The 21,581-nt window shown below is 37.5% G+C and overlaps 1 protein-coding gene across 10 annotated transcripts in view; it reads left to right on the plus strand.

Moving 5' to 3' along the window:
- Positions 1-21,124, plus strand: part of LOC148522870 (poly(rC)-binding protein 3-like) — a 1,341,444-nt gene extending 1,320,320 nt beyond the window's left edge. For all 10 annotated transcript variants that reach the window (XM_088473625.1, XM_088473627.1, XM_088473623.1 and 7 more), the window contains 2 exons: positions 8,198-8,367; positions 19,724-21,124. In XM_088473625.1, the coding sequence (XP_088329751.1) occupies positions 8,198-8,367; positions 19,724-20,081 (528 nt within the window). In that variant the 3' untranslated portion in view covers positions 20,082-21,124. The remainder of the gene's footprint in view (positions 1-8,197; positions 8,368-19,723) is intronic.
- The last annotated feature ends 457 nt before the right edge of the window (positions 21,125-21,581 follow it).

Genomic DNA, 21,581 nt, shown 5'->3' on the forward strand with positions numbered 1-21,581 from the left:
CTTCAAACTGTTTCACAGTAGTAACTCTGAGGGTCTCAGGCCCTCATTCAGCGTTGGTCTTAAGCGGCCGCTATGCCTAACGATCGAGAATCAGAAAAAAAAACAATCACACGGCTGGGCGATCGCAACCAAAGTGACACCCATACATGAACAAAGCACCTCCTCTAGCTAGCGAGTGATAGCAGTTAGCGATCAAGTCAATCGTCGTCAGTCGCTGTATGTAATGTAAATTAAATTAAATTAAATTAATGTTTGTTAATGTAAATTAACAAAAAAATGCATAGAATAAGCCATCCCCATGAAATTTATTTATTCTTATTATTCGCTAATGCTAACGCAACTGAATCAATTACAAGCCAATTAGCAGTGTTATTAGCTTCAACAATTGATTATTAGCTGCTTGCATTGTGTGGCACAAAATAGAAACATCAAACATAACATCAGTCACATTCGATAGTATCGATTGTACTCTGGGGTTTGAGAGAACACATACCCAACCGCAAGCGGTATGATCAGCCAGGCCTCTAACCTGTTCGCAGAGTGATGTTTTAATGCTTCCGGCCTTCTATGTTGGTCGTAGCAGTAAATTTATGTACGCCCCTGAAACGCCCTGAAAACAGTGAGGAACGCCTGCGTTTTTAGACCACCACCCCCGTCAACACCCACAAACGGCCTGTCATGTCAATCAACTCTCGGAAGCCACTTCCTTCTCGTAAGCCATACAATCGACAGCATTTTGGATCGCAAGGTCTCGTACGCACATGTGCACAACTATCCGTATGCATGCGTGGTTTGGAAACATTGGATGCGTACGACCGAGCAGCCGCTTATGACCGACTCTGAATGAGGTCCTAAGATTCAAGTGAATAACATTTGTACCTTCTGATAAAAGAGTAAGAGACAGGGAAAGACAACTAACAAAGAGATAAACATATTGGATACTAATATTCAGTACACTAGTGCTGAAGGGCTTAAATGAGGGATAAGAGTTTATACCATTTCTGGACAACTGAAAAGTGAAGACTCCCATGTCTAGTTATGTGTCTATTTTTAAGGATATTGTATATCATAAAATAACAACATTGAGATCCCTAAAACGCTTAATCAGGCTTTGCACATTAACTGAAAACAAATACTCTATATCTATACCAATTATTTAGAGTATTTTTTTCAGATAATATACAAAGCCTGATTAAGCTTTTTGGATATCTCAATGTTGTTATATGTATGCAGGGGTGTATTTAACCCCCGAGGAGGCCCATGTGCAGCACACCCCCTCATCTGAGCAGCAAGCCCCCCCAACCAAGAATTTTACCTCACTCCGACAAGCAGGTCTATCCTCTTCCTCCTCAGAGCCATCTTCCAAGTGATATTCTGGAAGATGGTACATGTGCATTAGAGATCATAGGCTCTGCAATAGTGCCAGAGTCTTTACTGTCACTGCGTAAAACATAATTTGGGCTGCGCTTATAGGGTTAGTAATAAAGATAATGAATGTAACAAGTCTTGTAACTTAGTGGCACCTGTCTGAATGACCACAACTATACAAGTTTAATATAACACAATAAAATACACATAACCTACATAACCTATCTTCCTCTTACATGACATACACTGTATAACAATAAAAAATATGATGAATTATAAATCTAAGTACTACATCGCTGGTCAATAGATGCGAATATCTGTGTATTGTAATACTGCTAGGATGCACATAAAAATAATATCCAATATCCACAATTAATAATATACTTGTTAGATGTGTTTCTTCACTTCAAACTTGTGTAGGAAATATGATGTACAGTCCGTATATATGAGCAAGTTCTCTTACCCATCAGCAAAGTAGTGAGCTCAAATAGATACAAGTGGTTAGAGTAGCTGTAACTTGCCTGATTAGATATCTCCGGAACTCTAAAGCAATCCAATGAAGGTAACAGTGCACTGCTAATTGAGTCAATCCATATTTGGGGAGACCAGAGTGCAGATGATACAGCGGCCGCCTGCTAGCACCCGGTCAATCCCTCCTTGGCTTCTTGGTCTCCAGCCCGATCACAGGACTCACTCACTTGCTGGATGTTAGAATGATAATTACAGGTTAAGAAGGGTTGAATGCTTTTCTCTGCTCAGCGGTATTAACCCTCTTATTGACGTGTCTCGCTCCACGTTGGGAGCTTTTTCAAGCCAAGGGTTTTTGGTTCTAAGTGTCCTTATAAACCAAGAGTTTAATATATAGTTTTATATATATATATATATATATATATATATATCTATGCTTTTTTCATAAAATTTCTATTGAAAAGCCTGGAGTGACCCTTGGTTTGTGCTTTCTTTAGTACTAACCAGAACTGATATATATATATATATATACTTCCCATGGAAGCCTGGCACTCTGGATGATTGGACCAACGGAGGGGTGCCTTCCTAAACACATGTAGTCATCTCACGTCCCACTCCAAGAACGAGGCGGCACTCCCAAATAGTCATAATGCAAAAAACGTGTATTTAAATAAGTTCAGTGACACATGTTATCATCGACGTTTCAAGGTCCGTGGACCTTTTCATCAGGATGGGTCAAACATGTGAAGAAATAACAATCAATCCTGCATGTGCAGGCATCTTACCTTATACAGCTGAAGTTCTCCACCCCACAGCGCTGCTGCCCGAGCAGGAGGCGGGCCACCTGACTGGCCGGAAACCGGAAGTAGCTGGGGATGACGCATGCGGTTGCTTAGCAACCCCTAACACCACACTCCTCTCTGGCTCGCAACGCTGTGGTGAGAGGACAAAAGTGAATCGTGCTATAAAGACACACCATGTACATAGCATATGGAAATGCAAAAGTGAAATATACAGTGTTATAAGTGATACTCTTAAAAAACATTAAAAAAATTAAAAAGAAGGAAAGCGTATGTGTATACACACATACCTGCACAGTGGTCGCTCTACAAATATGTAAAAAGAGACATGAATAAAACACAGTCAAAGCAATAATAAATCTATCAAAAATACCAAAACCCCAAAATAACAGGGCATGTGATGCCTAACCCCATTTTGCTTCCTCTTGATGACACAAGTTTTTCCCAAACTTTGCCCAATGTCCCAAGGAACCGCAAGAAAGATGTAGGTATACATGAATATCCATACATCACTATTGACAACAAGTGAACTACATATTTCCAAGATGTTAATGTCCCTATCTGAGCAATTAGCCTTGTAAAGATAAATAATAGTTCTAACAAATGTTCACACAAACACTTTCAGGCTAAGGGTTTCATTAAGCCCTCTGGGTGACATTGTATCCAATCTATGGATCCAGCGGGCCTCGCATTGGCTCAATTTCTTACAGCGATCACCACCCCTGATGTCTTTTGGAACGTGATCGATGATCTTATACTTTAAAGCTGCTAGGGGATGATGTAAATTTTTGAAGTGACGCGCCACCGGCTGGTCACTGTCACGTCCGTCCAGGGCTGCTCGGATGGCAGATCGATGAAGCGCCATTCGCTCCCTGAAGGTGCGAATCGTTTGACCAACATAATATAGCCCACAAGGGCATATAATTATGTATACAACTAATTGTGTCTGGCATGTAAGAACGTGATGGATATCATATTTACGGCCCGTGTGCGGGTGCTTAAAATAGTTACCGGCCTCCAAGTATCTGCAAGTGATGCATGACGCACATTTATAACAACCTGCTTTTTTCTTTTGGACCAAAAAATGCATACTGGGTTCAGTATTAGATGTAATCCTAGATTTTACCAGGATATCCCGAAAATTGCGTCCCCTCTTATAGCACGGCATGATTTCCTTATTTTTAAAGATCGGTAACTCCCGGTCACCAGAGACAATGGGCCACAAGGCTCGTGAAGCCCTAGGTAAGACCTGGCTTGCTAACGTATACTCAGATACCAACGGAATTTTATTAGTCTTAGAATTGCCTGTTTGCTTATTCAATAACTCAATGCGTGGAATTTTGAGAACCTGTTCCTTAGCATTACTTAGAATATTCTTAGGGTACCCTCGTTCCTCAAATGATTTGGTTACCTAGTCCAATGCAGTGGGGACCCTCTGGGGATCTGAAGTGATCCTCGCAGATCTGTACATTTGAGACTTTGGTAAAGCTTTTTTCAAGGCTGGGGGATGGCAGCTGCTATAATGCAACAGAGTGTTACGGTCCGTTGTTTTATGGAATACTTCCGTACAAATTTTATTATCAATGATTTTAATTTTAACGTCTAGATAATTAATCTCCGATGCACTTAAATTGTAAGAAAATTTAACTGGATGCTCCTGGGCATTAATAGCATGAATCATCCCCGTTAACTCCTGCTCAGTACCAGACCACAGTAAAAACAAATCATCTATGTACCAAGTATATAGAATAATGTTCCCAGAAAAGATGGAGTCCGAAAAGAAAAATCGATGTTCCTGCTCAAACATGAACACGTTGGCGTACGATGGGGCCACATTGGACCCCATCGCACACCCGGTACACTGTAAATAAAAATGGTTGTTATGAAGGAAAAAATTCTTTGTTAAAGTGAACTCCAACAATTCTAGGAACAAATCCATATGCAGAGCATCGAAACTATTTGCCTGCAAAAATCTCCGCATGGAACTCAGGCCCATGTCATGGGGAATGACGGTATATAGATTTTTCACATCAAGAGTGCACATAATGGTGCCTGTAGGTACATTTCCCAAACTATTGAGCTTTAACAAAAACTGAGTAGTGTCTTTTAAGAAAGTTGTCTGTTTCATAACTAATGGCTGTAACAAAAAATCTAAAAATTGAGAAATAGGCTGTAACAGAGAACCCCGGGCAGAAATAATAGGTCTGCCCGGGGGATCTCTGGCATCCTTGTGCACTTTGGGGATGGTATATATGACCAGAACAAGTGGAAACTCCTCTGTAAGAGCATCCAACAATTTTTTATTAATCAATGCTTTTTGGAACGCCGTGGTGAGAATAGAGTCCAAGTAATTCTTATATTCAATAGAAGGATCTTGATGTAAACGTTTATATGTATCATGGTCAGCAAGTTGTCGGTCCTTCCACAATACAATTCCCACAGTATGGTGGCAGCTGCATAGTCTCCAATAGAATCGTTGTTGTACAATCTCGAATATTATGAAAAAGAAAAGGTGAGAATGCAGCGCCTCATAGTGTAGTAATAGTGAAATTACATGGAATTTGTTATATAAATAAGAAATGCGCATACCACATGAACTATGATCAAATGCCCATAACACTATTCTCTATACCGGAAGATTCCTCTTTGGGATAATCACTCTAGTGGTATCAGTCCATCACAGTTCCATATGGTGCATGATGTTAGGCATATATAGGGAGAGAAAGAAAACTCTCATGGTGCAGTTTTATAAACATTTATTGCACAATTCATATAAGTGGAAAAAAATGTAATTACAATTGGGAATATCTTTAAAAGCTTATCTGAATTTTTGCCCGCTGGAAAGAGTTTCTGCATCACGGTTCCTCCTACTCCACGGTTCCTCCGTCACGGTTCCTCCTTGAGGAACCATGACGCAGAGACTCTTTCCACCGAGGAAAAATTCAGATAAGCTTTTAAAGATATTCCCAATTGTAATTACGTTTTTTTCCACTTTATATGAATTGTGCAATAAATGTTTATAAAACTGCACCATGAGAGTTTTCTTTCTCTCCCTATATATGCCTAACATCATGCACCATATGGAACTGTGATGGACTGATACCACTAGAGTGATTATCCCAAAGAGGAATCTTCCAGTATAGAGAATAGTGTTATGGGCATTTGATCATAGTTCATGTGGTACGCGCATTTCTTATTGATATAACAAATTCCATGTAATTTCACTATTACTACACTATAAGGCGCTGCATTCTCACCTTTTCTTTTTCATATATATATATATATTTTTTTTTATTTTTATTTTTTTTTAATTATTATTATTTATTTATTCACACAGCAGCAGTGGTGGCACTCATGGACAGACACAGTGTACATCTCACTAATACTGTAGATTCAACATTTTGGTTATTTTTTAAACATTTGTCAGTTTTAAATAAAAAAACAAAATGCTGGATCTATAGTACTAAACTGTGTTTGTCAATGAGTGCTGCCACTGCTATGTGAAAACCTTAAATTCTGATTGAAGGGCACCAAGGATATATATACACATGCAAATCACACAGGCATAGTAATACAGGTAAAAACATCCATCGAGTTCACCGCACAGAAAGCTTTATACCGGTTATAGTGATATTTCCTCTGGAGCGCTATTTGGCCACTGAGCTACGTCCTTCACTTCACCCGCCAGTAACCTGGGAGCTAAGTCCAATGTCTACCCATTTTGGGGGTTCTATAAATCACCATTATTTGTGGAGGTTTAGAAGGTTTTATTCTAAAAAACTATTGTAGATCAGTCCTACAGGAGCCATAACCATTAGCCTGTCTGAAATTTAATATAGATCCTGTTTTCAGATGGCCAGGGTCCCTTTTTTAATCACTGTCTAGTTCACATGATGGTGTGAATTCAATAGGGCTGAGCTTAGATAGCAATTTTCTGGGTAGCAGAATAATAAAGGCAGTCCCTGAGACTACACCAATTTTATGGGTTGCAGCAATAAAGATGTCACGATCGACTCCATCATATCAACTTGAGATAGGCTTAGAACAAAAGACAACCATTTGCCTAGTAAATCCATTTAAGACCATCATAGAATTATGTCATGAATGTATTTTTGGTAAAAATGGTGCCTCAGCTGACTGGGTCTTCCAAGATCACATGGTTGATAGCAGGATTTCCTTCACTTGCTAAGTCTTTAGGTAGTGGCCAGCTGAACTTTCCCAGTTTACCCTCACATGCGCAAATGAACATACCTCTTTTAGGGAACGTGTTAGACAAGATAGACATTTATGTATAATCCACAGTGGTGTATCTATAATGGGCACAGGGTGTGGATGAGCCCTTACCGCACACCCTGTATCCATGTATTATACTTACCTTTCCAAGGTCCCACATTGGCAGCGGCACTGCACAGATCTCTTCCGCAGTAGTAAAATCACATGGCGCCTTTAAAAATGCCTGGGACCATGCTCTTACCATAGTACACTCTTTTGCACCATTTTCCCTGTCATGCACCATTCCACTGGGCTTTATCTTATTTCCTATGCTTTTGGCAATATACATGATACTTCTGAAAAAACAATTTAATGTTATGGCCAGGATTACTAATGCTTTGCAGATTTTGCTCATCTATAACTGTGCTTTGCTTACTGTACTAAGAACCCAAAATGAATCCTCAATGTCTAGCTGTGATCTAGAACTGAGTGAGCACAAAAACAAATAGAGATTCTTATGATATGAGATCACCAACAAATGACAAGACTTCAACTGGGTAACCAAAAGGGTGCAAAGTTGTGCAGAATCTTGGTGGTTTCCTTGATAGTGGCATAACAGTTACTTAAATCCTCAAATGAAGGACCACTAATAGTACCTATCATTTTCTTACTTGATTTGTGGCCTGAGCTTTTATAATTACAGCTCATACTCTGTTACTGTCATTATTGTATAGTTTGAAGTAATCATTGTACAAATGTGACATTATTCTCTCTACTTAATATCATCGGTTTTAAAGTAAATTGAACATATAAATGTGAACTGCTTCAATAAAGGAAACAACAGTTTTAAAACAAAACATACTACTTGCAAAAGCAATTAAGTTAACCATGATCAGATATTATCTAAAAGTGGTAATGTAAGCCCCTTGTTTCATTAAGTGACTGTGGCCGTCTGGTTGGACATGTTCAGAACAGGTGCGTACTGTATAATACTACAGTGATTTTGTATAGAATAGTCATGATGCTTTCACACGATGGCTAGCACCGGTCAAACAGCAATGGTGGTTTAACCTAATAGATTTGTAAGGAGAACAATGTAATTTCACTTAAACACATTTTTAATGTTTTGTTGCTACAATAAATTGGAATTAAATGAAAGCCAATTATTCCTTTATCAGTGCTAAGTAAAGCAGCAATGGTAATAGAGACCTCTATATATTGTTAAATTACATCTTCTGTAATATTTTCTATTCAGTTTTTGTATATAAATACACAGTTTTTGGTAGTACTTTTAAAATGGTAACCTTATTTTTATGCATGTATCTTAATCACTTATCATTTGCTTTCAGCTAATAGGATGCATTATTGGTCGACAAGGCAGCAAAATTAATGAAATCAGGCAGATGTCAGGAGCACAGATCAAGATTGCCAATGCATCAGAAGGCAATGGAGAAAGACAAGTTACGATCACAGGATCCCCAGCAAATATCAGCTTAGCACAGTACCTCATTAATGCCAGGTAAGCCTGTATGCAAAACCCTCTACCATTGTTAATGTTCCCTTATAACCCACAAGCTAGTACACTCTCATGTACTTTACTTATGGACACTTATGCCTGAGCAGAGTTAGTTAACACAATCTAAGATACTGGTGCTCTACTGACAGCTTTAGAGCCTCCTGGACATCCCTAGGGGTCCATGGTTAACAAAATGCTGAATGAGAGATGTTGGGACAGTAAAAAAGTGAGCAGCTATAATGAGCAGCACTGTCCAAGCAGTGGCAGTTATACACTAATGAGTGTAACATAGCACTTCTTGTTTGTAATTGGTCACCATTAGCAGCGCCTCAATAGTAATTTTTGGGACAGCAATGTAAAAGAGAAAGAAGGAGCAGATAGTAGCAGTAAGGGTTTGATTAATATATATTACTGGAAAGTACATCTATGGATGAAAGTATTAACATTAATGGTCATTATTTATTCTGCTGGAATTTTACTGGATGTTACTAAACTACTGGGCACTATTACTGGTGATAATAGGTACCACTGCTGAAGGTTTCGTCATAGTTACTTATGTCAGTACTAAAAATAGTGGCCATTAGAGTTACAGCTAGCGTGTTATTCTGCACTACTGTAACTACTGTTTTGTTACTGGGCATTACTACCCCTGACCACTACTATTACCACTGCTGGTGGCTTATTGCTGGAGATAACTCCTACTACAGTAGGTACAACCAGTGGCATATTTCTGCTTATTTTTATTATTGGTGGCTTATTATTGGGGATCACTGCCACAAATGGCATAATACAGGATGTTAATACTATAGGTGGCATATTATTAGGTATTACTTCTACTGATGGCAAATGTTTTAGCATTACTACTGTTGGCATTTTGTTTGCCATTGTTTTTAGTGCTGTACATATTCATTGACATTAATCTTTTTGGTGGAATGAGCATTACTATTGCACTGGTATATAACTTAGCATGTCTTAGTATCATCTGCTGTACATACTATTGGATATTACTGCTGTTGCTGAGATATTACGTGGCATAATGGCAATAGCTAGCAATTCTGTACCTCAGTGCTAGAAAACTAGTAGAGACAACATATGGAGACATACAGTATTACACCACTCATAGTAACAGCATTTGGAGACCTACAGTTATCACACCACTCTTAAGGGTCTATGTAATAAGCCTTGGAGAGAGATAAAGTGGACGGAGATAAAGTACCAACCAATCAGCTTCTGTCATTTTTCAAACACAGCTTGTAAAGTGACAGTTAGTAGCTGATTGGTTGGTACTTTATCTCGGTCCACTTTATCTATCTCCAAGGCTTAGTACATAGACCAGTAATACCTCTTTCACATCGCATTCCCAGGTCACACCCTGTGCACCGGTCCATCCTGTGTGTGACCTGGGTGAAACACCTTTCAGACTGGCGGCCTGACCTGGCTTATTGCCGGGTCGATGACGTTAATGCCATCACGTGCTGAGCTGGCGCTTAAAGATGAGATCAACTCCAAGTGCCCACTCTTCCTAAGCTGTGAACGGGACCTAGGTCGCATTGACATAGGTTACCCGTTCACACTGCCCCGCAAGTCGAGTTGAACACGTGTTCAACCCTGCTCGTTACCCGGGTTGCTCAACCCGGGTTATTTCAACTGGGTCCTTTCACACTAAACAATAACCCGGGTTGCTGCGCGTTCACACAAAATAACCCAGGTTGTTGCTGGCAGTGTGAATGGGGTATTAGTAACCATATTTGGAGACCTACAGTATTAGGCCTTTCTTAGTAACAGCATTTGAAGACCTACAGTATTACACCACTCTTAGTAACAAAATTTAGAGACCTACTGTATTACGCCACTGCATAGATCTCCAATAAATTGTAGCCATGGAATAAATACAAAATCATACAAAACAAAATATATACTACTTGTTCATGTTTATTTTTTCCAGCAAAATTAAAAAGTAATACAGCATGTGACTGGTTGAAAATGTTTTTTTGCTATTCTATATTCAAAACTATAATAAACAGAACAGTTTCTAAATGGTATATTCGTTTTCAATAGTGCAGTCTAATGTGTTTGTAAATTAGCCTATATTAAATATTTTCTGATATTATAGTTTATACAGAGAAATTGCATTGCAGTGCCATCATAAATCATATACACTTCCCTCACACACAACCTTAAACTGTGTATCAGGTAGTTTGTTTACAGATTTTGAATGAGAACAAGATTTGTATCTGTGCATCCTCTAATACAATGATGCAAATGATACAAAAGCAGACTGCAAGGCAAATTTGATTTGTAAGATGAAAATTACATTCCAGAATTGTTAAATAAAAAAAAAGTGCTCTTGCACAGTAGATGGTTGTATTTAGTTAGTTGTACCATTTAGAGTGCTGTGCTAAAACAGTTTGACAGGGGTAAAATATATACACAATATTTTTGTAAAGTGTAATTTCATAATATTTCTAATGAAAAATAAATTGCATTTAGCAATAATTGTTAAAACTTTGATAAACATAGTATTTTACGTCTGTGGTTATCACTGGATTGTATTGTGAATTTATATATATATATAAAAACCTGAATACAATTAAAACATAAATCTTCTAATATGCATACTACAAACTTTTAATGATGTCATCATTGCTCCATAGCTAAAAAGTAATACAGTTTTAATCAAGCTCTACACAGTGTCCTGTTTTCCTTAAAACAAAAGAGAACAGACATCATTTCCAGTCCTCACCCATAAACTGTTTGAGGTACATGCAGTCTTAACATAGTAATTATATTATAATTTTTACATATATACAGAGAAAATTTATTCAGATCATTGTTCATAATACGACTGATAGTCGCTGGCTCTGGCTAGCAGCAATAAGCCTGTTGGTATTAATGTAATATTACCTTGATTCCATGCCCAGTTAAATAAGAGTTAAAAATATATGAAAAATTACACAGTCTAACAAACTGTTAAAGCTGCAATGGAAAATAAATGAAAAGACAAATGAGCTCTCAAAACTGAGCGGGGTAAAACTGAAGGATAAATACCTATTGTTGCATTGTGAATGGAGTTCTGCTGAATTAAACTTAATACAGTGTTCATTTCACAATTCCTTATAAGTTGATTGAATCAAAAATCTTAATGTTAAAAGCTGAGCTTAGTTGGAAAGTTCCATTCAGATTCTGAATGCAGGAATTCCGTGTGGAGTTCTCATTCAATTAAGCTTTTAACTACTTCAGTTCTTAATTGCACAATTTAGAAGGATCATTGATCAAAGCCCCTATGCCACATAAGTTTACATTGTTATATAATCTATACTAATATAATAAGAGCATTGTGTCTGTCAGTTTGTTCCAAGTTGACGTAAAAACCACTGAACCCATTTTCATGAAAACTGTATCATCTTGTAGTGGAAACTCCTAGAAATAACCTGCACTTTGTTTCATCTCGATCTATTAAGGTAAAGCTGAGCAATAACAAAAACAAAATCTATTGACATCATCAATGCAATGTGGCACCATGCGCACGGCCATTAAGGGGTGGGAGGAAAGGTGCTTTGGGCCTGTGTTTTCTTGAATAGGATATGCTACATAGCAAAGTGTGCATAGGGCACACAGTGACATTGGTGTGAGTGGAGGTTGAAGGCGCTGCTGCCATCAGTCTATATACTGCTGCTGGTAACGTGGGCCACTCCCACAATGTGGTACAACTAGAACACCTCAAATAATTATTTTTTTTGGCAGAAGCAATTTCATTGTGGACAAAGCCATGGGCAACAGCTAGTTATAATATAAGTATAATATATTTTTGGTATGGAAGTTTACTTCTTATGATGGTGCTAGTAAATTGGCGTCACCATTCAGTACAACTGCAATTGCTTAATCTCTCTTCCACATATTTTTACCTTCATCCAGAGTCTTCCTGTAGGATAGTCACCATGCAATACAGGGGAGTGTGCTCTATTAATACATATACACACATACTAGGGATGTGCGCCGACCCCCGTCTTTTGGTTTTGGATCTGGATCTCCCCTGGTTTGGGATCTGGATTGGTTTTGCCAAATCCTCCCCTCCGTGTTTTGTTTTTGGGTTTTGGTTCTGGATTTTTTCTTAAAACAATAAATAAATAAATAAAAAAACAGCTAAAATCACATAAAATGGGCATTTTTTTTGTTCCTACAGTATTATAACCTCAATAACATTTATTTGCAGCCGTTTCCAATCAATTTTGACCACCTCACAATATTATTTTTTTTACAGTGTGTTATACAGTGTGGGTTGGATACACCAATAGTGCACTTACTGTGACAGTGTCGGCAGAGCGGGGTTACTGACGGTGTCCTCAGTACATGGAATGGCAGTGCTGCGGTGCTGGCAGTGTCCTCAGTGCAGGGTACCGGGATGTCAGTAGAGCGGGGGTGCCAGCAGTGTCTTCAGTGTAGGTCTGCTGGCTGTGTTGGCAGTGAAGGGGTTGCTGACGGGTGTCCCCAGTACATGGAATGACAGTGGTGCGGTGCTGGCAGTGTCCTCAGTGAAGGGTACCGGCGATGTCGGCAGTGCAAATGGTGTCTTTAGTGCAGGTTTGCTGGCTGTGTTGGCAATGCGGGGGTCGCTGACGGTGTCTTCAGTACATGGAATGGCAGTGCTGCGGTGCTGGCAGTGTTCTCAATTCAGGGTGCTGGCGATGTCGGCAGTGCGGAGGTGCCAGCAGTGTTTTTAGTGCAGGTTTGCTGGCTGTGTCGGCAGTGCAGGGGTTGCTCACGGTGTCCTCAGTACACGGAATGGCAGTGCTGCGGTGCTGGCAGTGTTCTCAATGCAGGGTGCTAGCAATGTCGGCAGAGCGAGGGTGCCAGCAGTGTCCTCAGTGCAGGTTTGCTGACAGTGTTGGCAGTGCAGGCGTGCTAGTGGTGTCCTCAGTGTGGGAGTGTCGGCAGTGGGGGGGTCGCTGACGGTGTCCTCAGTACGTGGGGCAGCAGTGCATTGGTGCCGGCAGCTGTGGAGTCGGCAGCGGGGGATGGCGGGCATCATCTTCTTTTGCTTCCTGTGTCCATATGAAATGGGCTTATTGTTGATTGGCTCAGAGCCGTGATAGACGGCTCTCTCAGCCAATCAGCGTTAAGCCCGCTCAATACAAAACCTCATGGCCTGACAGTGGGTTCGCGAGGTTTTGCCTCGGGTGAGGGATCCGTGGCAGGCAAGGAGATCCGAGCTTGGCTTGGATCGCTCCTGATCACCAAAATTCGTGTGGGTTCAGTTCTCTGAACCCACTTATCCCAAATACATACATACGTAGCAAAAAACACAATATTTTAGAAAATATGTATGGACTATGCATTTTATGATTTGCATTGAAGAAAAAAATATTCTTATTTTGTTATAATTTCTCTCTCTTATTAAGCATCTAAATGCTCATCTCAGAATCCTTTACTCATTGCACTCCTAGGTGACATACATTACCTGATATATTCCTTCCGCATGCCTATGAGCAGTTTTGAAGGGCACAAGAAATGAGATTGTGAAAAGACTGTCTGTACTTGAATGAACCAAACGTGTTAAGTCTGTGTTATTTTTCATGCAATGGTGTGGGAAATGTAATGGAGTGTAATTTGATCAAATTGCTGTTTATGGCTTTTTTTGGGCAAGTAGCTAGATGTTTTAGATTCAAATGTGCTGCAAAATGTATATTTTCGAACATGGCTCCCAACTTGCCATCCCATTTTTTTCAGTGTTCTCAATACAAATTGTTGAGTTTACAAATCATCAGCACAATGCCAAAAAAAAGGCAAACAATAGAGACGCATTTGGTATTTTCAGCTTTCTAACCAGCCAGAAGCTAATAAGGAGTTTTATTCTACTTGCATATCTCCCAACATAACACATGCCAAATCACGTCAATATAGGCCTGCCACCAATCCAAAAAATTGGGACAATAGTTTTATAGAGGTATAATTGTTTAATTACTTTATTCAGGGCAATTTAACACCATATAATAAAATAAGTATACATTATTTACTAAATGAACACTGTAACATTAAATAAACACCAAGAGGCCAGTACTATTAGTAAACTAATTAATGGGGGCAATAATATTTTTTGAAAACACATGCATACTGACACTTTTAGTGCCACACATGTGCAATACGAATAATTGGCACTTTTATCATTATTAAATATGGCCCCAGTTAACTAAAAAAACAAAAACTAATGATATTTACCCCTTAATATTTAATGTTATACAGTGTCTTTAAAAAAATGAATTCTTATTTTATAATTTAGTATTAAATTAAGTTCCAATAGTTATTAATTATGCCCCCCCATAAATATATTTCTTAAATGATTAGGCCCCTTAATTAAGTGTAAATTATTTGAATATTAATATATATGTTGAATATGACTCTTTAGGGCTGATTCAGAGATGGATGCAATTCCTTACGCAGTGTCTTAACTGCCGTCTTGTGCACCTCTGGTGTCTGACATCCGCTGCTCATGTACAAAAGCGGGAACATCGGAAACCGGGAACATCGGAAACATTGGTTGCACTTGGAACCTCTGAGTAAGCCTATGCTGTCTCAGACCGAGCATCTCTCCTAAGACGCCGAGGCCTCTGCAGCTTCAAACAAATTTGCATATTCTCACTAGAACACGCCTAGAAAATGGTCTTGACACACCTGCATTTTGCTAACCATCCTCCTGTTATCTCCCGCACACACTAACTACTGTACCTGTCACTCCTTTTGCTAATAAATACTCTGTGACATTCATCGCAAATCCATTGCCATGTGTGCACAGTAGCAAAAAATCATTGCACTGCATCCAACATTGACATTGCATCCTTCGCTGAATCATGTCCTTAATTGCCTTCTGGATGGAGAAATAGCAATCCCTCCAGCCAAAGTTTATTTTCTGCCATTTTTTTGTTTCTGGAGGGGGGGGAGGGGGGGGGCAATTTCAGCCAAATTGTAGATTCATTTTTCTATTCATAACCTCTGCAAATTGCCAGCAATTTGCATTTTAAGACTCCAAGCTAGTGGGCATATTATGGTGTGGCTTCGATGTAGAAATCACTGGCAATTTGCAGCGAGTTTGAACTTGCTGCCAAAATGGTCTCTATAACATTTCCCCTGATTTATTCAATAGTGATCTATCAGGATTGGACATAATCTCCTAGTTTTCATGTTTTCCATCAAAATTTATCTAGACATTGTTTTCTGTTGTACAAATTTGTGACAAGCTCTTTCAATAACAAATGAAAGTTTAAGATTGAATTTAGGGCTGGATAGGTTCTCTATCTGTGCATTATCATGAATGAGAGAAAACTTGTTTTTTTTAACATTTCATGAAAATTGTTAGCAAAGTAAATTATACCAAATACATAGCACAATAAGCAAATGAACTTACAATGCTGTAGTATTAAGGAATCAATTAAACTCATTGTTTTAGATAATTCTGAACTATTTACAATATAAAACTACAGATCCCAGTTAAAGAGGTTTCGCAGTAACTTATCTAAATGTAAAAAAAACAAACAACAAACAACGCTTGCAAAATGATCTGTGTACTGCCCATTAGAAAGAGCGATGACCAGGTCATGTAGCAGTACGTGTGAGTGCCTTTCCCTTTATCCTGCCTGCACCTGCAGGACAGGAGAATTTTAGCTGTTTTCAAATAATGCAATATACTATAATAGCATGTATATAGCCAACATTTGTAGATACTGTAGTTAAAGTTTAGTTGAGAGCAACACAATTTATATTTCAATATGTAGACAAATTTTTACAAAGCTAGATGTACAGTATCCCTTAAAAAGACAGCAACAGAATGCATGCAGTGGAAGACTGGCAAGGGTGAAGTATCCCTAGGCTGCTCTACTGCACCCCCTTTACTTATCTAGTTGTCATGAAATGGTCCCAATTTGTGATTTAGTTATTGCTGAAAGGAATGATGCAGACGTTCTGTATGCATTCTTCTAGTTTAAAATGTAATAACTCTAGCTTCTGTAACTGAAAGGAATAAAACAATGTGTGTAACCAATAGTTATACATATGAATGACAGGGCCTCTTCTATGCTGGGAAGTGGGAGTTATTGTGATTTTACACACTTACTGTACACACATACACACACGCTTATGGCTTTAACTGTCCGTATTATTGACTTTTATTTTGTACCTCTTCAACATAGATATGTCAGCATGTTTTGGGATAAAATGTTAAAGATGACATTGATATATACCTAAATGTGTGAACAGAAAAAGAATACAGCGCATAAACACTAAACCCCAAGGGAAAAGATCTCACAATAGTTGTTAAGAATTAGGAAAGAAGCTGCATGATTAGAAAGGGATATACAAGCAATACAACATGGCACAAAATAAAATCAATAGAGTAAATAAAAATATGTAGATATATGTTAAAAATGGAGTGTCACAGAAAGGCAATTAGTCTTATAGTCCACGGAAAGCTGTGAAATAATCCTATGAGCATCTATTCTTGGATAAGTAATTGGTATAATTGCCAGTTCCAAATTGGGAGCCTTCTGCTTTAAGCAGCTAATGCAATGAGTCTAGGTATTGGTCCAGTGGAGTGGAATATCAGATGCAATTGTAGATTATTTAAAAAGTGCACTGGGGTCATGGTGAATATTGCAGGGTCCAGACCCAAAATGTGAATATTGGAAAGGTGACCCAGGCGTTAAAATCGGCACTCCCAATTGAATAAACACAGCTGTAGACCTGAGTAGGTAGCAACGGTGTATTGGGAGTGAACCAGCGCATTTTGCTGATGACAGTCGGAGTCGACTGATGAATGTGAATTCTTGTGGGGCTTTTATATCCCCCTTGAGAAATTGATTTGTGACACATGTGGGCTTAGGGTGGGGTAAATATAAAAAGCAGCTTCAAAATAAACAATTATATGAAAATAAATATTCAGTGTAATATATAATTAATCAAGTTCACTAACATTACAATTCATAATACAGGAATTAGAAGGAGATAATCATACTTAGTAGTGTAGTTTTTGTCGGTAGTCATAGTAACCCTTTTTCTATTTGGAATGACCCGATCATGTGATATAGACAGCTGGGTTGTGTTTAAAGGAAGTGGATCCCATTGGTTGAAATAATAACAATAGTGGCTAGTATATGTTTAATAGAAATGCTTACTTTTGTACTTCACAAATTTGTTTTAGCACAATCATCTATGTAGAAACCAATAAAATATAAAAATAAATAAACGAAAGATAAAATTATGTTTGTTGGACTGTAATGGTTTTACTTTGCCACTGTATTACCATTACAGTATAATTTTCAGGTTTACAAAATCTTGGGTAAGCCCAAAAATAAATGTACCATAAATTCTGCTTCTCATCTGTAATTCAAATACTATAAACTGTAAAATAATCCTTGTGCTAGTGTCTGTATATATATTTATATATATATATATATATACATACATACATACATACAATTAGTCTTAATCCATGGCACTCAACCACCCACAATCAAATAAAAAGTCACACATACTCAGTGCTCACCTGAATACTTTCCAAACTGTGTTTCATTTAAATTCAGGGAATTTTAGTCATTGCAATAATTTGTCAAGCTGACCAACCATGTCAAGGTCAGTCCCTACACCGACTCTCAAAGATATGAGTATATTATCATCTAGATCTGTAGATAGTGGACATGATGCAAAGTAAATTGTGCGTAGAATGCTCTTAAGAAACGTGCATAGAAAAAATGCATATATTTGCTCGTAAGCAGAGTTATATACTTTTGAAAATGCAACCACATCTGCATGTGCACCTGGTTTGCATCATCAATAGCATACACTTGTATCTATCCTATACCAGGTGCAAAAGCCAAGCCTCAAACAGACATATTTGCACTTATTTTTAGTTCTGAATAGCCTACATTTGCATTAATGCTTCCTAACTAGATTTTGTCTACATGAGCATGCTCTACTTTAATCATTAGTGTAGATTTGATCAAAATGCGTAAGTCTCTTCATTGCCCGTACTTGCGTGCGTCCATTTTTGGAGCAATACACTGTTCAAATTCACTGCAAACGGGCGTACATTCACTTTGCATCAGATCCAATATCTATAAATGACAAGTTCTGACTGGCCAACATCACTGTTCATTAGGAAAAAGTGTATTTTAAAAGAAACATTTCACTGCCTATTGTAAATAATATAGACTATAAAAAGTCACCTGTAGAAAATCATTTGGCCTGTAGTCCAAATGCAGAATTTCTTGGTGACTTCTAACATCCGCCATAGTTTACAGACACATTATACTGTACCGCATCTAAATTACGCTGATGTTGATTATTATCCTTCTGTAAAAATGTAGAACAAACAATCCCATGTTATGTTATCCTTTATCATTATTTGCAAATTAATGTATATAATACTGTATGTGTCAAAAAAACAAAAAGATGTTTTATTTTCAAAATAAAATTAAAAATACATATAAAAACTAAAACTAGAAACACATTCCAGTTTTGCTGGCAACTTTGATCACCTGTGACCAAACTGGACTTGATATTGGTAATGTGTGGACCCCCATACGCCTCCCCCAATGCAATCTTTCCTAGTATTTTAAACTCCAATAGTTCTCTAGGCTGAAGTTCTCATCAGCAATTGTTGTCCACAAATATGTTTATTCAGGATGTAAGAAGTTGTTCCATGTTTTCATAGCTTAAGTGTTCTTGTATTTTTGTATACATTGAGATGTACAGTATAGTAGATTTATTGCATCAAACACTACACAACATAAAACAGGTAATCTATGTATCTGTTTAGCTAGAAAAGATGTCTACTTTTATTTGAAAACTAATCTAATAGGTTGATAGATGCATGGGCAGATCATAGATTGGTATATTGAACAGTTACAGTATTATCTATTAACGCAAATAAAAAAATACTAAAATAAATTGGACATTTAAAAGTGCAAAGCTGAAATGCAAACATACTAGTGATGAGAAGAAATCAAAATGTTTCATTTTGTTTTAAGTTCTGCTTTATCATCTTTTATCATTATCTGCATTCCTGAGATTTCTTTCTTCCATTGACATACACCTATGTTAAGGCATTCTTTAGTCTTAGTAATGTTTTCCTCATCAAATCATGAAGTACCCTTTTGTTATATCTCTTCTTTAACACATAACATGTTCCTCCTCTGACCCTCATTTTCCCTTTTTTCTCTTTCTCTCCCCACCCTCCATATGTATGTTCCTTTTGTGTTGCCCAATCTAACCCAACCTGATTTTGTTTGCTTTTCCTATTCCATTCTTCCCAAAATTTATCCTTGCTTGACCATCCCAACCTATTTGTTCCTGTTCCTTTCTTCGTTTGCAGCTTAGAGATGGCTAAACTGAGCACCCAGACTGCTTCCGTCACGACCCCTGTTGACCTCAACATGAACCTCTCTCAGTCTGCCACCCCTTCCTCCACCCCAACCTCTATGGCTATGTTGGCGGCAGCTGCTGCTGCCTCCGCGGTTAACGTCAATTCCCCTCCCCCCCTACCAACTTTACCGACCACCCACTATGCTGTTCCTGTCTCCAGTCTGCTTGGCATGAAAACTGTCCCACTCCTGGCATTAAATGCAGCAGCCACTGCGGGGGCCACTGGGAATTTACCTGCTTATACTGCCAAAATTCCATCGACGAGTGGGGTTAAGAAATCTGACCGACAGAAGTTTGCTCCATATTGAAGGCACGAAAACAAAGCTTTACCAAGATTTTGTGGTAGATCATTCAAAAGGAAACAATATTGCATTCGTATTTGCTGTTTCATTTCTTTTTTTATTTTGAATTGCAAAGTGTTTATTGTTGCTGATTCAATTTGTCCTATTTCCATGACTATTACCCTTAAATAGTAACTAGTTCCAACGGCATATGCATTATCAGTTTTATTATTTATTTATTTAAGTTGATTTTATGTTTCATTCTGTTTTCCTTTTTCTTTTTTTTCTTATGTATTGGGTTGGGAGTTAAAAGCATAAACTAAAGTTGAGTATTTGAAAATCTAATATGTTGCTTTTTAAAACTAAAAAAAAAATTCTGCTTTTAAAAAACATATATAAATAATATACATTATACAATAAATTAAATTAATAATGTTTAAACTGTAATAAATCATCAATTAGACTAAAATAGATGTTAATTTAATCTAAATGGCTAATGGTTATACATTAATAACCATAGCCCCTAAGCGATATTAACTGGTTCTGTCCTGAGTTTTTAACAAGTGTATTCATGCCGCTATCAGAAAGTTTAATTTACATGCAGACATTATCTATTTTACGTTCCTGACTTAAAAATAAACCAAGGTCACCCTTTTGTGTCTTGTTCACCAACTAATTCTTCAAATGGATAGTTTGAAAAAGTCAGTTAAATAAATGTTAATAGTTAAAAGTTGTTTTATTTTTACTCTGCTCAAAATTTTTAATAATTTTAGTGCAATGTGAATTAAACTATAAAGATTTTTTTAAATTCCAATGCTACTTTTGTCTGTATAGTAACAGTGGGTGTATTTGTAATACCTAAGAAACTGTTTTTTTTTGTTTTTTTGTTTACTAGATGCATGTTAATATTTAACTTCAGTGCAATGAATGGCTTAATCCACATGTACAATAAAAAAGTTAGTATTAACCTGTCATCTAGTGGTCAATTTTGATATAACTTTGTTAACGGTGCTTCCTATTAAACTGAAATAAAAAGTAAAACATCAGAAGATTAGGAAATATTTATTTGTGTTGGCTCTAAAATGAAACCTAGCTTCTATATGCTTTAAGATGCAAAGATTATATATTTGTTTAAGCAAATATGCTTGCATTATTACACTGTAATACTAAAAGGCATAGAACGGTCAGGTTTTGGTCTTTACAAAACCTATTCTGTTAATGATGCAGGAATGCAAAATGTGACTAATGATATCCTTTTGGTTGTAAAAAAAAACAATTTTTAAGTATTACTACATATATTGTGAGCTGTGAGGAAAGGCTAATGGTTGATATATTTTACATCACAAAATTGCCCATTAACAAAGTATGGAAAATAAATACAAATAAAATGCTGTAAGCATCTATGTATGCACTGACTTGTTATACAAAGAATAATACATACCTTGTAGTGTTGTCACAGTCTGTTATGCCTGTCAGTTCCTATATGAGTTTATCTTCTAAGTGAAACCTTACAATTCATACAGCATT

Source organism: Taudactylus pleione, unplaced genomic scaffold, assembly GCF_031769625.1.
Source record: "Taudactylus pleione unplaced genomic scaffold, aTauple2 ptg000137l, whole genome shotgun sequence".
Taxonomy (NCBI): domain Eukaryota; kingdom Metazoa; phylum Chordata; class Amphibia; order Anura; family Myobatrachidae; genus Taudactylus; species Taudactylus pleione.